This window comes from Peromyscus eremicus, chromosome 19 (genome assembly GCF_949786415.1).
Source record: "Peromyscus eremicus chromosome 19, PerEre_H2_v1, whole genome shotgun sequence".
Classification (NCBI taxonomy): domain Eukaryota; kingdom Metazoa; phylum Chordata; class Mammalia; order Rodentia; family Cricetidae; genus Peromyscus; species Peromyscus eremicus.
The window spans coordinates 23805763-23821495 of record NC_081435.1 but is presented as its reverse complement, the minus strand read 5'-3'; the positions used below and the strand labels follow the sequence as shown (position 1 = coordinate 23821495).

At 48.5% G+C, this 15733-nt stretch overlaps 2 protein-coding genes across 4 annotated transcripts in view; one reads left to right on the top strand and one right to left on the bottom strand.

Annotated features, from left to right (window-relative positions):
- Positions 1-2178: 2178 nt before the first annotated feature.
- Fam53c (family with sequence similarity 53 member C) lies at positions 2179-13792 on the bottom strand. Of its 3 annotated transcripts, none has more exons than XM_059246644.1 (5): positions 13731-13792; positions 9906-10134; positions 9476-9533; positions 3835-4619; positions 2179-2472 (listed from the first exon to the last, which is right to left on the bottom strand). In XM_059246644.1, the coding sequence occupies exons 2-5, from the start codon at positions 9981-9983 to the stop codon at positions 2212-2214; spliced, it is 1182 nt and encodes a 393-aa protein (XP_059102627.1). In that variant the 5' UTR covers positions 9984-10134; positions 13731-13792; the 3' UTR covers positions 2179-2211. The 3 variants fall into 3 exon arrangements, with proteins under 3 accessions (XP_059102627.1, XP_059102625.1, XP_059102626.1); XM_059246642.1 differs by having other exon boundaries at positions 13490-13788; XM_059246643.1 differs by lacking the exon at positions 13731-13792 and adding an exon at positions 13038-13154.
- Positions 12999-15733, top strand: part of Cdc25c (cell division cycle 25C) — a 30526-nt gene continuing 27791 nt past the window's right edge. Inside the window, exon 1 of the mRNA XM_059246640.1 lies at positions 12999-13387. The gene's annotated coding sequence lies outside the window, so the exon portion shown is untranslated. The remainder of the gene's footprint in view (positions 13388-15733) is intronic.

The window sequence follows — 15733 nt, the reverse complement described above, 5'->3', positions numbered from 1 at the left end:
AGGTTGCTCGCTTTACCAAAGAAGCAATCATAGGCTGCTTTTAAATGGCCAGCAGTCCAAATGCATTAAAAAACAGCATTTGGTTTACACAGAACTGTTGGAACAGATCTATTGTGTAAAGCAAAATGATTCATGTCTTGAAAAGGCTTGTTCCAGGGCCAGAGGCTTTTAAACTGGGAAGCAAGATGATAGTTCTGCCTAGTTTAACATTCCAGACTTAAAGGAATGGAATCAAAATATGACAACTGCAGGCCTCCTTCCCTAAGGGCGGTGACCTAAGGGCTTTGGGAAGCCAGGACGGAGGCAGAACCACTGCCATCACTTAAACGTAGATAGGGCCTTGCAGAGACCCCACTGGCACTGCCAGTCACCTATCGGAGGCTGACACTGCCATCTGCAGCAGAGCCCAAGGATGAGGATGCCCCAGGTGGAAAAGAAGCTGGCACCAGGGAAATTATGGACCAGAGAGGGAGAACCGGGGAAGGATGAAACCAAGGATGGGTAACTCCTAGGCTCAGTTTCCCTGGATTCTCGAGAGAGCCTCTCTTAGGCCCTTAGAGACTGGTAGCCCAGTGGTAATATGTGGTAACTAGCCAGGAGATAGGGAGGAGCCCTGGAAAAGTAGAACCTGAGGGCCACAGGCTCAAGAAGACATGGCTACCTCCCGTGAAGACACCCTTGAAATTGAACAGAAAAATGCCCTTACTATGATAAACGGGAAGGGCAGGTCCAAATGCGTTATGCAGGGTGTTCTAAACAAAGCCTCACAGACTGCAACAGTAGCAGCTTCTATATGCATGCCTCCTGGTGCCAACCCTACCAGGGTATCTGCAATCTTAAGTCCATGACTGTAGCCACTGGGACCTGCGGCACCGGCTGCAGTTGTGGGTAAGAAAGAAAAAAGGAAATCCAATCCAACAACAACAAACTCCCAGCTGCTGCTTCTCAGAGCCTTCGCCTCACGCATCCCCAGCCAATCCCTCAGTGCACCCCAGCCTCTCCGTGGTCTCGCAGGACCAATTAGAGGCAAACAAACATTTCCTGGCAAGGGTGGAAGACAAGCAAACTATGAGACGCTCAGCACCCTTCCTCTTTCCTGAAGATCAGAAAGAGACTCAGCCTAGATCTTGCAAGAATAAGTTTCCCTACGGCAGCCAGCCTCCAAAGGTAGCGCTGGGCTGGGCTCCAGGACTTCTGGGGACTAAATGTCAGTGCTCCTGCTACAGGTCTGCCTCCACATATTCTGGGGATCAACTCTGTCTCTGACTTGAAAGATCAGAACATGAGAGGGTCCCCTTGGTGAAGAAAAGAGAGAACTCCTCAGTTCTGCCTCAGCTGCCCTTGTTTGCACCTACTCAGAGAACAAGAGAGGCAGGCTGTGTACAGTGTACAGCTTAGATAATCCGATGAACACAATGAATGTGACCTTCCTACAAGCCCTCCATACTAGATTTATCTAGTGGGAGAGGGTGGGACTGAGGAAAAGACCATTAGCTGAGGTCACCGTACTTGGACCCCAAAACAGAGCCGTCTGCAGAGCAAGTAATGCTATGAACTTAAAAGCCTGGCTCCAGAGCTAGGAAGACCAAAAAAAAAAAAAAAAAAAACCCACAAAAAAAAGCACCCCTCTACTCTTGACACCTTGAACAAGCCCAACGTCATATTAAAAGAAAGAAAGAAAGAAGTCAAGATTCTGGGGGCATCCTGATGCTCTGCTGTTAAAGGAGCAACTGCCTTCCTTCCCTAAGGCCACACAAACACACCTTTCCTCAAGTATACGCCCATGCACACACACGCACTCACACAATTTCTCCGAGGAGGCTGACTGAACGCCCCCACCCTGGCCAAATTCTAAGACACAAGTGCCCTTTGAAGCAAAGGGGCTAGTGAAATTCCCCGAGCTGGGGTCAGGAGACCCCCTCCTTCCCTGCCCATTGCTCTCAGCGGCAGGGATGGATACTCACACTCGGGGCCGCCATGGGGAGGGTCTGCTCTGGGGCTATCCCTCTCGCCACCAGCTCCGTTTATCTTGTCCCGGCCAGTCTCTTGGCATGGTCGAGCTTGCTGGAGCGAGAAGACTTGGGCTGCCCTGAGTCAGAGCCCTCCACTCACCCCCTTTCCCAGGCTGGGCCCTCAGCCTTGGGGCCTTCACACGGGTTAGTAGCCATTAGACAGTCAGTCTGTGTGGCCCCAGGAAGCGGCCTCTCAGCTTTAGTTTTCCTCGATCAGATTCAGGTCCAGGTCCCCAAAGTCCTGCTGGCACAGTGTCCGCTTGTGTCGTGCTTGCCGACCCCACCGCACAGCCCCCTCTTCCTCCTCTTCGCTTTCACTCAGCGCGTGGGATGACCCCTCAACAGGACTGCAGGAAGCAGAGAGAGGTGGGGGGCTACAGGCCATGAACCACGGTGGAGAGATGCTGCTGTCTTCTCGAGCTGTTTCTTGGAGACAGAGACCTCCTCCTGAGTATGGTTTCTGTCAGACAACAAAGTTGAGACAAAGACATTACTTTCCCAAAGTAACATAAAATTTCAAAAATTTTCCACTGATTATTCTCTATGTATGGGTGTTTGGCTTGCATGTATGTCTGTGTATCACGTGGATAGAAACAATGCCCGCAGAGACCGGTAGAAGGAGTCAAGTCCCCCGGAACTGGAGTTATACCATGTGGGTGCTAGGAATCAAATCCAGGTCCCCTGGAAGAGAACCTGTGCTCTTAACCACTGAGCCATGTCTGGCCCTCCAAAAATAAATTTTAAAGTGTCTCTCTCAGTTACACTTGAAGGCAGAAATTCTAGGTTTTAGAGTGAGCTTCCAAATCATAAAATTTGGAACATTTAGTATCCGTGTACATTCTCTAAGGAAAGAACTCCAGTTTCCACTTTTAATCCCAGTAGTTGGGAGGCAGAGGCAGGCAGATCTCTGAGAGTTCAAGGCCAGCCTGGTCTACACAGTGTGTTTTGGACTACAATAATTAGACCCTGTCTCAAAAAAACCAAACCAAGCCCGAACCACAACAAAGCATAGAAGCCTGGGGGCTGAGTATTAACACAGTGGCCGAGCATTTGCATAGCATGTCTAAGGACACAGGTTCACTCACAGGCACCCCAAAAAAGAATGGGCGCTGTGAGTTATAATGGGGCATGGTGGGATCCAAACTCTCATAGCTCAGGAGGCTGAAGCCAACCTGGGATAAACAGAAAGACCTCTTCAAAACAAACAAACAAACAAACAAACAAACTCATTTATAAGCTCCACGAAGTCAACACCACCATCTGCTTTTTGACCACTCCGGCCTGCCAGTGCCCGAGAAGAGCCAAGTACATCGATTTTGCCATGAACGCTTCTCAAATGGCTGAACAAACTCTCAGAGACCCGTGACCCAGTGATCTAGAAAGCAAACCATGGACGAAGTGGAGAAGCACACGCAGCAACTGCTCTCGGGCTAGGACTGGACAAAGGGCTTGGGAGAGCTGTGGAAGGCTCCACAGGCTCGCACGAGGCAGTGACCTGCAGGGAGCACACTCAACCCTAAGCACAAGGAGCGGAGTCTGGTGACAGAACCTTTGCGGCTTGGGAGTTCTGGGGGGAGGGGGGTGTGCCTCTGGCAGGACAATCAGGGATCCCTGTCGGAAGGTTAACGTCTCAGCCTAGTTTCCCTGAACATCAAAGGTTAATCTGACGAGGCAGAAGACTTTAAAGGTTCGAATCAAAAGGTCCCAGGCAAGCCAGACTGGCCTCCTAGCATAAACTCGAGACGAGTTCCCAGGGATGCCTGTAAGAAAGGTCTTCCCAAGTCTTCCCACTCCTCTAACTCTGCGGGCCTACCAGTCCCACCTGATTCATCTTGTCGAAGTCCAGGGAAGGCCGCAGGCGCCGGGAGTCCTCTTCATGACGCCGCTTGATCCCAGTTTTGCGGGCATCCAGATCACAAGGCTGCGAGCGGCTTCGGGGAAGGTTGCGGAGACCCCGAGGTCTCCAGGGCAGCTCTGGGGAAGATGCAGGGGAGCTCCGGGCAGAGGGCAGGAAGCGGCTTGCCTGTGGGCCCAGGCTGGGGGACAGGGAGAAGCGGCGCTGGGGTGGGCAGGGTGACAGGGACTCAGCATCGCTCTCCCAAGAACCATTCTGAGGGGAGGTGGCGCAGGGCTGAGCGGACTCTTGGGCCAGGGCCAGGCTGAAGAAAGGAGGGCTGTAGGGTCTGTGGGCTGGGGCACACTGAGAAGAGGCACTGGGAGCTTGGAGGAACCTGAGGCTGGAGACCCGCTTCGGGGGGCTCTGGTGAGGCACCTGCGGCCCACCCCCTCCAGCACTGCCCCGGTGCTTGATGGGAGTCCACAGCTTGGAGGGGGCGGGCCGCCACACTGGCTGCCAGCGAGACAGGTCCACAGGCACCGAGAGTGAGCGGCAGTGCCTCTTGGATGGAGGAGCAGGGGGCACAGGAAGCTTCTCTGGGTCTGGGGGTTCAGGGCTTAGTACTTGGGAGAGGGGCTGCTCCTGCGGGGAGTTTCCCCGACTGGGTGGTCTGAGGTGCAGGCTCAGGCCTGAGGGATGGTAGCTGAAGTTGAGGCTGTCCTGGAACTCAGCACAGGAACAGTGGGGCAAGCCCCTCCAGGAAGCACCTTCTGAAAGGCATTCATAATAAAAAGGATTAACAACAGCTAACATATTATAAGAGCTTCCGCATCACATCATGTAGCAAATACTTGGTGTAGTTTCACAAAAATCTCCATGAAGGAGGGAACAGCCGTCTAACTTGCTCCAAAGTGTGTAGCTATCAAATGAACAAAACAGGATCCAGACTTTACTATACTACGCTACCTTCATCCTAAGAACCCACCTGGAATAAAGAACATTTACACACCATCTGCCACTTCCTCTCAAAGGTACAATCGTCAAGAGAAACCTGCATGTCTGTGTGTATGCCCCACTCACCCCCAGGCTCCCAGACCAGCCCTACCTTCAACCCAACCTTCCCTGCTCCCAGCATGAGTTCTGAAAATCAGGCCTATGTTCACCTTCTCTGGCCCTCTTCCTTTTTTTTTTCATGACAGAGTTTCTCTGTGTAACATTCCTGGCTGTCCTGCAACTCCCTCTGTAGACCAGGCTGGCCTCGAACTCACAGAGATTCGCCTGCCTCTGCCTCCCGAGTGCTGGGATTAAAGGCGTGCGCCACCGCCCGGCCCTTCTTCCTCTCTTCTGTGGCACCAGGACCAAGGCAGGCAGTACTGTCTACAGGAAGTAATCCAGCAGCTAAGCAACTGCTTTCATCCTCAGGAAAGGCAAGGGAGATGCCGGGGGTCTGAAGGCAGAACGTGTGCTCCGAGAACCCCTGAGACTCTGTTAATTTTGTTCTTTCACGTTTGTTTGTGCATATACTCTGCTTCCCTTCCTCTTAGGCCTTCATTATTAATTTTGAAAAAACAAAAAAAAGTTTTTTGAGACTAGGTTTCATTATATAGCCCTGGTTGGCCTGAAATTTTCTATGTAGACCAGGCTGGCCATAAACTCACAGATATCTACCTATCTCTGCCTCCCAAGCACTGGCGCGTGCGCGCACATACACACACACCCATAAATAAATGTAATTTAAAAATAAAATGAAGTAGAGAGCCGTTGAGCAAGACATAAGATGTTGACTTCTGAGCTCAATGTATGTGGACTCTTGTCCATACCCACATGTACATGTACACAAACGAACATGTACATACACACACAATCATGTGTGTGAAGGTCAGAGGACAACTTGGGGAAATCAGTCTCTCCTTCCATCATGGGGGTCCTATGTATGGATGGAACTCTGGTCGTCAAGCACTTTATGACATCCTTTTTTTTTTTTTTTTTTTTGAGGTGGGGACTCTCACTGAACCTGTCACTCATCAATTTGGATAGGCTGGCTGGCCAACCTGTCTCTACCTCTCTAGGCACTGGAATTATAGACTCTGCCATCGTTCCTGGATTTTATGTAAATGCTGGGGACCCTGACAAATCCAAACACTTACACTACAGGCACTTTATCATCTTTCTAGTCCCCCCAAATTGTGACTTATTTTGAGACAGGGTCTCGTGTAACCCAAACTGGCTTCAATGCTACATAACCACTGCTGACCTTGAATGCGTTTTATCCTCCTGCCTCTACCTCCCCATTTAAGACTGATTTGGGGGAAATAGCTCACTACAGGACAATGGGCCTATTCCAAGTTTTCTCAAGAATTCTCTAGAAAAGGCACAAATCCAAGTATATAAAATCAGACTTGACGACAGCAAGCATTTGGTCAACAGTTCCTCTACTTACCAGCCTTCATGAGGCAGGGGTCAGGGATCCTTATGCATAAGACCTGGCCTTCAGCAAGTGTTTGTGTTTTTGTTTTTTCAACAAGAGAAAGAGTGTAGCTGCTTGCCAGGTAGCCCAGAGAGGAGATGTGTAGCAGCCCAGCAACACAGGTTAGAGAGCTTCTGGCTATCGTAGTTATACTCATGATCATAGGCCCTTAGATTAATTCATACTCTAGGAATTTACACTTCAGATGTATTGTCACATATTAAAAATGACCTGGGGACAGAGTTATTCACTAAAGTTCTCTGTAAAGAATAGAAAAGGAGTCTGGAGAGGTGGTTAGTTAGTAGGTGAGAACACTTGCTGTGTAAGCCTGAGAACTGGAGTTTAGATCCTAGCACAAATAGCCAGGCACCCACATCTGGGGCTGTAGGGTGGAGACAGGAGGATCACTGAGGCTTGCTGGCTGCCAGCCTACCTCCAGGTTCAATGAAAGACTGTCTCAAAGGAGTGAGGCAGAGGGACAGGACAGAACACCTGACACGTGTCAAATATGCATACATACACACGTATTGTACATGCACACGTGCCCCAAAATTAGAAGACTGCAAACTGCCCAAATCTCCATCAACAGGGACTAGGTAAACTACTACAGATCCACACAGTGTAGTAACGTCCAACTCCGTAAAACAGGCACCACTCGGCACAGACCGGGGAAGGCACCCAGCTGCACTACGCTATAACGAAGCAGAGACTAACAGAAAACTCTGTGCCAAAAAAGCAATAATGCAGATACTTATATTTGCTTCTACTTGTATATAGATATCCAAGTGCTAGCGAGATGTATCAGAGAATAAAGGTGTTTGCTGCCAAGCCCGATGACCTGAGTTCATCCCTGAGATCTACAAAGTAGAAGCAAAGAACCAACCCAACGCCCACAGGCCATAGGACACATACCCCGCCCCTCCATAAGTATAATAAAAAAACAAAACTAGAAATTATGAGTTAGGCCTAGTGAGATAGACCTGTAATCCCAGAGGCTGAGGCAGGAGGTTACAAAGTCAAAGCTAGTCTGTGACATTTAGAAAAACCCTATCTCAAGATAAAAAAGCTGGGCATGGTGGCACACACCTGGAATCCCCAGCACTTTAGGAGGCAGGCAGAGGAGCAAGAATCAATATCAGCCTCAACTACAGAGCCAGTTCAAGATAAAATAAAGAGTTGAGATGCAGTCTTGCTGTGGAATGTGAAGATGTGTTGTTCTCATTGTTAATAAAGAGCTGACTGGCCAATAGCTAGGCAGGAAGAGGTTAGGTGGGAAAGCCAGACTGAGAGGTCACTGGGAAGAAGGGCAGAGTCAAGGAGTCGCCAGTAAGAGTAAAGGAAGCAGGAGATAAATATGCCTTGTTGAAAAAAGGTACTACCGCATGGTAGAGTGTAAATAAGAAATATGGGGGCTGGAGAGATGGCTCAGAGGTTAGGAGCACTGACTGCTCTTCCAAAGGTACTGAGTTCAATTCCCAGCAACATGGTGGCTCACAACCATCTATAATGAGATCTGATGCCCTCTTCTGGCCTGCAGGGATACATGCAGGCAGAGCACTGTATACATAATAAATAAATCTTAAAAAATAAAAAATAAAAAAAGAAATATGGGTTAAGACATAAGAGCTAGTTAGTAACATGCCTAAGCTATCGGCCAAACATTTATACTTAATAAGAAGTCTCTGTGTAGTTATTTGGGAGCCTGCTGGCGGGACAGAACTGACTGGTGCAACAGAAAAACTCAACCTACACCATCCTGTAACAGAGTGCTTGCTTAGTATGTCTTATTCAGAGGTTCAATCCCAAGTACTACCCCCCCCCCAAAAAAAAAAAAGAAAGAAAGAAAGAAAAAAAATTCTACTTGGATCGTTCGATATATATAGGAAACTAGTTAACAGGGCCCAAGCAAGAAAGCTCAACAGATAAAGGTAGTTGCTGTCAAGCCTGATGAGTTGGATCCCCAATTCCTAGAAGCTACATGGTAGAAAGCGAAAACCAACTCCTGAGGCATGGTGTTCCCTTACCTCCATATATGTACTCTGCATTCATACATGCACAGCACCCCCACCCCCATGTAAAAAAGAGAACAAGAAGTTTATAGGTCAACAAGATGGTTAAAGGGTAAAGGTGCTTCAGGTCAAGCCTAATGACCTGAGTTCAATCATCCCCAGGACCCATGTGGTGGGAGAGAATTGATTGCTGTAAATTGTTCTCTGACCTCCACACACTGTAGCACACATGTGCATACACTGTATATAATAAATGTAAAACAACCACAAACCTAATAACAGGAGTTGCCTCTCCACGCCACACATAGTTCTTAAGAGCAAAGGAAGAGCCTCCCTCACACGTGCCAGCCAAGCGCCCTGCCTCTGAACCACAGCCCTCAGAAGGTACTTTTAGGGAGGAACTAGGAGCTAAATGGATTGGAAACAGGAGATGATGACTTTTATCAACGTAATATTTTTGCTATTTTTAAACTATGTAAATGTATTACCTCTTCAAAGCAATTACATTAGAAAAGTTAAACTGATCTAGGATCACACCTGCAACCCAGCATTCAATAGCAAGACTGTTAGGAGTTCTAGGTCAGCCTAGGCTACAAGATCCTTCCCCAAAAACAAAAGAGTAAACTGAACATGATTTTCCTACAAGACAGTAAATAGAGATAGATAGCACTCTCAGAAGGTGGCCTTGACAAAAACAAAAAACAAACAAACAAAAACAAGCTGGTGGCCAGTGGTGCCCAGCAGCAGGGCACATCTTCAATCCCAGCACTTGGGAGGCAGAGGCAGGTGGCTCTCTGAATTCAAGGCCAGCCTGGTCTACAGAATGAGTTCCAGGAAGCCAAAGCTACACAGAGAATCCCTGTCTCAAGAAAAACAAAAACAAACAAAACAAAAAAACCAAGCTGGTGTGGTGGCAGGACACCTTTAACACTATTATCACTCTGGAGGCAGAAGCAGATCTCTGTGACTTCAAGGCTAGCCTGGTTTACAGAGTAAGACCTTGTCTCAAAACAAAACAAAACAAAGCAAAACAAAAGGCCCATCGCAAAACCTAAAGGTAGGTTAACCAGTTATGGCCATTAAAAATTAATCACAGAAATGTGTGGACAGAAGCACAAACACACATACATATAAACCACAGATTCCTTACCAGACACAAGCTGGAAAGGGTTCCCACAGTTGGATATGTCTGCATGATCAGGCAAAGGCTAAGAGAGAGATTATCCATCATTATTTGGGTTCAGGGCAAGGACACCTCTAGAGAGACCTCTTACATTCTCCCTATATTCATGGGCTACCAGGATATTAAGAGACTCCTGTGTTGTTCTCTTCCCAAAGTCGGTGAGAAATAAGCCACACCTTCAAACATTACAAAGCCCTTTTCGCCCAAATGTTAGTGTCCCTGTCCCCTTCCTCTTGGGCTGGGTTCTGAGCTGTTAGTGGGCTTTTCCAGTACAAGCATGTTTCATACAACACAGAACAAGGGGAAAATTGTAGCAACAAACAGCCTCCAGAAAAAAAAAAAAAAAAAAAAAAAAGAGGGGGAAGATCATGAGGAAGGAGGAATACTGGTCTTTTACCAGACTGATGCTGAAGCGTGTGCATTTCAGCTCATCCAGAGTCTGCTTCTGTAGCTGCTCAGTGATCAGGGTTATCATGTTTTGCCCAGGATTTGACTTGCACACTTCGGAGCAAATGACGGATGTCTTCCCTGTCGTTCTTCCAGATCTCACTCGTGAGCCGTCTTCTGCCACTGAAGCACCGTTCTAGCACCATTGGGACTTCCCTCTCCAGTCATGCCTGCTGAGTCTGCCAATCACAGAGGGATCAGCCCCAAGTAACATTAGAGATGTACCTGGTGCAGAGCTGGAGAATGCATGGCACACATACCCCAGCATTCCTAGGCCAGGCCTCCGTAGACATCGTTAATTGATCATAGCACTCTCCCAGTGAGCCTAAAGATGGCCTCAGAAACACACTGAACTTGGCACTCTAGATATCCAGTAGAATAAACCGAAGATGGCACATTGAACCTATTTGCCACTCCTCACCTGGCTTATGCTCTGTTGTGTCTACCTAGAATACCAGCACCACTTAGAAAACAGATTCAAATGAGAGATGCCCAAATGGTTATTTCATACCGAATTAGCACAATATTCTCTTTATCTTACAGCCAGAAGCCAAGAAAGGAACCCTTCTCCTAAACCACAGGGGCTTAGTGCCGGGAGAGGAGCAAGGCATGGCTTTCTGCTTCAGATCAGGATAGGATTCTGAACCCTCCTATGGCCTGAATAGCTGATACATCACTCTTCCCCAGTAGATACTGTGGGTATTCTCTTATACAATGGGAAGGAACGGTCAGGGTGGTTGGTTCCGATTACATTTCAACTGTACAGATATTAAAAACAACTCCATGACTTCATTCAACCAAGTTTTTTTTTCATGATCCCACTCAAAGACCATGGATATAATTAACCAAGATTCTTCCTTATGACTGAAGCAAACTATTTTTTATCAAGGAGCAAGCTTCAAAATCCCACACATTTACTACCTGAGGGGCCTTGGCTTGCTCAGAAGAGGGAGGTCAACAATGTCTTTTCTTTTACCTCTTCCCATAAATGACCTACAGGCAGACCTGAGGCCGTGGAGCATTAACTAGTACAGAGAAGAACCAACCAAGAAATCCAGTCCTGAGCACACACCTGGGATCCCAGCACCTGGGAGGTGCAAGAAGGAACATAAGAGCTCACAAGGTCAGCCTGGGCTACAATCCTGTCTAAAAACAAAACGAGAAAGCTGCCACCACCACCACCAAGTCTTAATTCAATTTGCTCAGTCAGTTTTAGCTAACCACATAACATTCCTGCTTCCACGTAAAATGGATATAACCATCTTATTCTATACCAGAACGAGGCTACATGAACAATACCTTACCAACTGGCCTATAAAAAAATAGGAGTTCACATAAGTTCTCAAAGCCTTGGCATGCCCGAAGTGGGGATATCATTAAGATGAAGAAGGCAATAGGGTCTATCTCTGGCTAGATGCCATCCTCCCTCATTTGCTCATCAAGGAAGAGCCTAAGGGCTCGGGCTCTTCCTCCTATGACCTGGGGTGGGGTAGGGGGAGACCATCCCCTTACAAAAAAAGAGGGCATCGTCTCCGAGGAAGGCAACAAAGAAGAGTAAAGTACCCTCGGGTGTATTTGGAGTTCTTTGGAAGAAAAGGTGCAGAAGAGTCAATCATCATTACAGTTAACTATCATTTCCATGCATAATTATTACTACCACTGGGAACAAAGTTCCAGCTTCCTGAGACCTCCCCTCGGCTGCTTCCCCTGCGTTCTGGTGGGAGAAGGTAAAGCTGGACTCTCTTCTGCTCCTATTTTCTTAACTCTGCCCTCAAAAATCAACAAGGGAAGCTAAGTGGAGACTTTTACCCTAGAGACCCCAGGCTGACCAGCCATGAGGAGCAGGGAGTGAAAAAACTTTCAAGCTTTTCATGAGGCATTTGGACAAACAGCAAACTCCCAGCCCTCTCTAGGAGCAGCTGAAGAGAGTGATTTTCTATTTTTCTGCATTTTAATTGTTGGGATGTGGCCACACACAGCGGTAATTGGAACAATGCAACTACCACCACGCAACTGATACTCTCAGCCCGAGTTTCCTAAAACAGGCCAGGCTGAGAGGGGGAACAGAACGGAAGCCATAAGGAATCAAACCAGGACACAAAAGAAGGCAAACCAGCTCTGCAAGGGGCCTCCTCGTTCTCAAGCAGACATTAAAAAAAAAAGTGTGAGAAGGCCTCTCTGGCGGCCTTCCTTCCCCTTCCATTTTGTGTATCTGAAGGGTAGACAGCCCTCAACATTGACTAAACAAGTTAAAACTTCTCTGCTTAACATTACTGGCACAAGGCTCAGCCCTTCACTGAGCAGCAGGCCGCTCGGCCCTCCCAGCAACCCCACCAGGCCTAACTCTCAACCCAGGGTCTCTCCCTCCACCACAAGCCCCCTAAGATAACGACTAGACCCCCCACGCCTATTGGATGGAAGGAACCCCTGACACTTGTGTTTCAGGGAGACTGAGGTTGTGCAGAAACCTGGACAACCTCGGATCCAGTCAGGCCAGGGGAAAAGAAAGTCATAAATTCCCTGGGGGCATTCCCCCCAGGTCCCAGTCCCAAACCGCTGGGAGAAACTGAAGGAAAACATAAGCGAGGGAGGGAGGTGCAGGAAAAGCTATCAGAATGCTCTTCTTCCATATGGTTCTGCTGAAGATAGGGGTGACAAGTGGGGTGCACCCATCCCCCCACCACGACGAAAACGCAAACGGCTAGGCTCCCTCTAATCTTCAACCTCTCCCTCTGTTGCCCTGCCTGTCCCCGCGGGGTGGGGCATGGGGCATCTACCGGCCGGGGGTGGGGGGTGGGGGGGCACTCCAGGGTTTGCTCAGGGGGACTGTCGCTCTCCTCTTCCCATTCGGGTTCCCCATCTGACCGCGGGAAGCGAACTCAGGACGCGGAGGATGGGGAGGGTCTGGGACATGCACTCCGCCACCCCCTCCCCCACCGGGTCCCGTGCTCTCCCGCCGAGGCGGCCTGCGAGGCTCGGCCGCACCAGCGGCTGGGCTGGGGGAGGGGAGGGAGGGAGGGAGGGAGGGACGGTCGCGGTGCCCGCCCCGAGGCCCCAGCACCACCTGCCCTCCGCTACCTACCGCGGCTCCTCCAGCTCCCAGGGCCGCGGCCAGAGCAGCTCTGAGCGCTCCGTTCGCCCCACGGTGCCCTTAAAAGGCGCTGGCACGAACCAACGGGCCCTCGAGGAGGGTGGGGGGATCGCTCCTGTTCGCCGAATCCCCCGGAACCGCCCGAAGAGACCCGGGCCCTCTGTGGTTTCTCCCTCAATCCTTTCCAGAGTAGTGCCGTCGGAAAGGAGCCCAGAGCTACGATTTGGGGACGGGATGGCGTCCTCACTAACGAATCACCCCCTCCAAAAGATCGCCCAGAGTGGACGCGCCCAGTTGGAAGCATATCCTGAAGCCCGTAGGGGAAGCCATGTCGGATAAAGGTAAACAAAGCCATTGTCCAATCCTTCCAGTGCCCCATCTTCCCAACTGAACTGTCTCACGTAACTCAGACCCCCAAACAGTATTAGCCACAGCCTTCTCACCTGGTCTCCTATCCCTTCCGAAACGGCCATCTTTCTGTAAGCATCCCCCCCCTCCTTCCCCCGGCAAAGGACCGATCCTCAGTGTGAAGGCTGCTGGGAAATGTAGTCCAAGCGCCGATCAGGGCCTGCTCTGAGTCCCTGGAGCCCCTCTTCTAGCTGCGGGATCTGCTGGAACCTTTGTAAACCTGGGATTTATAACGGTCGCGGGGCTGTGTCCTCTTGTTCTGTAATTCGTTCTCACCCAAAATACTTTGTAAAGCTGAGGCGGGCCCGAGGCTGTTCACTCCCTCCCTTCTCTATCCGCCTCCCCCTCCCCCCCCCAGCAGGATGAGGTAATGGGATTGTGATTATGACATCATAGGTGGTTCAATTGCGGGGTGTGTGTTGTGGGGGGAGCACGGACCACTTAAGACAGAGAGGGAGGGAGGAAGCTGGCATATGAGGAACCGGTGTCGACTGTACTATATTTCCTCTTCAGGAACTGGAAACCACTTTTTATTAAATCTCCACCACCATCTCCCACCTCAGCCAAAGTTTTAAGTCCTTTTTCAAGAACTGAATGTTGATGTCAGTAAGGGGGGGAAAAAACCCATAGAGGTTCCTGGCTCTTCTGTAAACTGGAGTCTCAGGTAACAACAAAAAGTTTTCAATAAATGCTCTCATGCTGTGAGCACCAGTAAGGGCAGACTTTTAGTTTCCTTTTTAATTGGTTAGAAAGTGGTAATTCAGTCACTTCACTATTACAGTAGTAGCAGCAAGTCCCTAAAAAACAAGAGTTTTCTTTGACTATTCTCTACCCTACTCGTCTGGGATAGGTAAACAGCAGTAGACCACGTGCTGTGCTGGGGATCCTCTTTGAGCTGGGGAGGGGAGGAAACAGGACCCTTAAGTATGCACACTGGAAAAGAATGAAAAAAAGAATAAAGTATTAATCAAATAGTGGAGGTGGAAAGTCAGGTTTGGTGGCACACATCTAAAATCCCAGCACTTGAGAGGCAGAGGCAAGCCTGGTCAACGTCTCAAGTGCAGGGGCCAACCAAGCTTACACAGTAAAACCTAAAAAATAGGAGGGGGAGGGTGGAGATTTATATTGCATTGCACATTTGACAAAGAGTATAGGAAGCATGGTTTCCAGCAATTGCACTGTGCTACATACTTTATTTACTTTATTACTTGTTTTTGAGACAGGGTCTCATTCAGCTTCTTCAGGCCTCAAACTTATTATGTAACTAAGGATGTCCTTAAACTCTGCTCTTCCTGCCTCAGACTCCCAGATGCTAGGATTACAGACATGAACCCCCATGTGTGGTTGCATTATATACTTTTTGTTTGTTGGTTTTTGGTTTTTGGGAATAGGGTCTCTTTATATAGCCTTGGCTGTCCTGGAACTTGCTCTGTAGACCAAGCTGGCCTCAAACTCACAAGAGATCCACCTGCCTTTGCCTCCCTAGTGCTGGGATTAAGGGCATGCACCAATACTGCCCAGCTTGCACTATATACTTTAAGTAAATATATTTATTGCCATTTTCCTTTCAATCACCAAATGAGAAAAATCAACAACAAAACCACCTGAAAGGTTGAATGATTGCCCATGTAGTAGTAAAGGTTGTATCAAAATCTGAGACTCTAACACCTTGTATTTTCTTTTTTGGTTTTGTTTTGTTTGTTTGTTTGTTTGTTTTTTGTTTTGAGACAGGGTCTCACTGTGAACATCTGGCTGTCCTGGAACTGACTATGTAGATCAGGCTAGCCTACAATTCACTGAGCTCCTCCTGCCTCTGCCTCACCAGTGCTGAGATTATGGACATGGACCACTGTACCCAGTATTGCCTTGCTCCCTTTACTCCTAGCCATGCTTACTAAAGTTAAATGATTGTGTGAACGTTAAGTTAGCATTGAAAGAAACTGAGTCAGACCCTTGAAAGAAGCAGGAGGATTGCCATAAACTCAGGGCCACCCTTGGTTACATAGTGAATTCTAGGCCAGCATGGACTACAGAGTAAGATGCTACCTCACCTCCTCACCACCACCGAATAAATAAATAAGTAAAATTAAAAAGAAAGGAAGGAAGGAAAGGAGATAAAAACAAAACAGTCCTAAGGACAAGTAGATAATATAGCTCAATAATGCAAGACAAAAGAAAACTGCAGAAAAACAAAATTTAAAAACACTGCAAGTCGAGCCGGGCAATGGTGGTGGCGCACGCCTTTAATCCCAGCACTCGGGAGGCAGAGCCAGGTGGAT

What these genes read in the sequence shown, in the direction of transcription:
- Fam53c (XM_059246644.1), bottom strand. Translation starts at nt 9,983, where the DNA reads ATGATAACCCTGATCACTGAGCAGCTACAGAAGCAGACTCTGGATGAG. An exon ending in CACGCTTCAGCATCAGTCTG is followed by an intron (nt 9,534 to 9,905) that starts GTAAAAGACCAG and finishes TCTCTCTCTTAG; the next exon opens with CCTTTGCCTGATCATGCAGA. An exon ending in CCCTTTCCAGCTTGTGTCTG is followed by an intron (nt 4,620 to 9,475) that starts GTAAGGAATCTG and finishes AATGCCTTTCAG; the next exon opens with AAGGTGCTTCCTGGAGGGGC.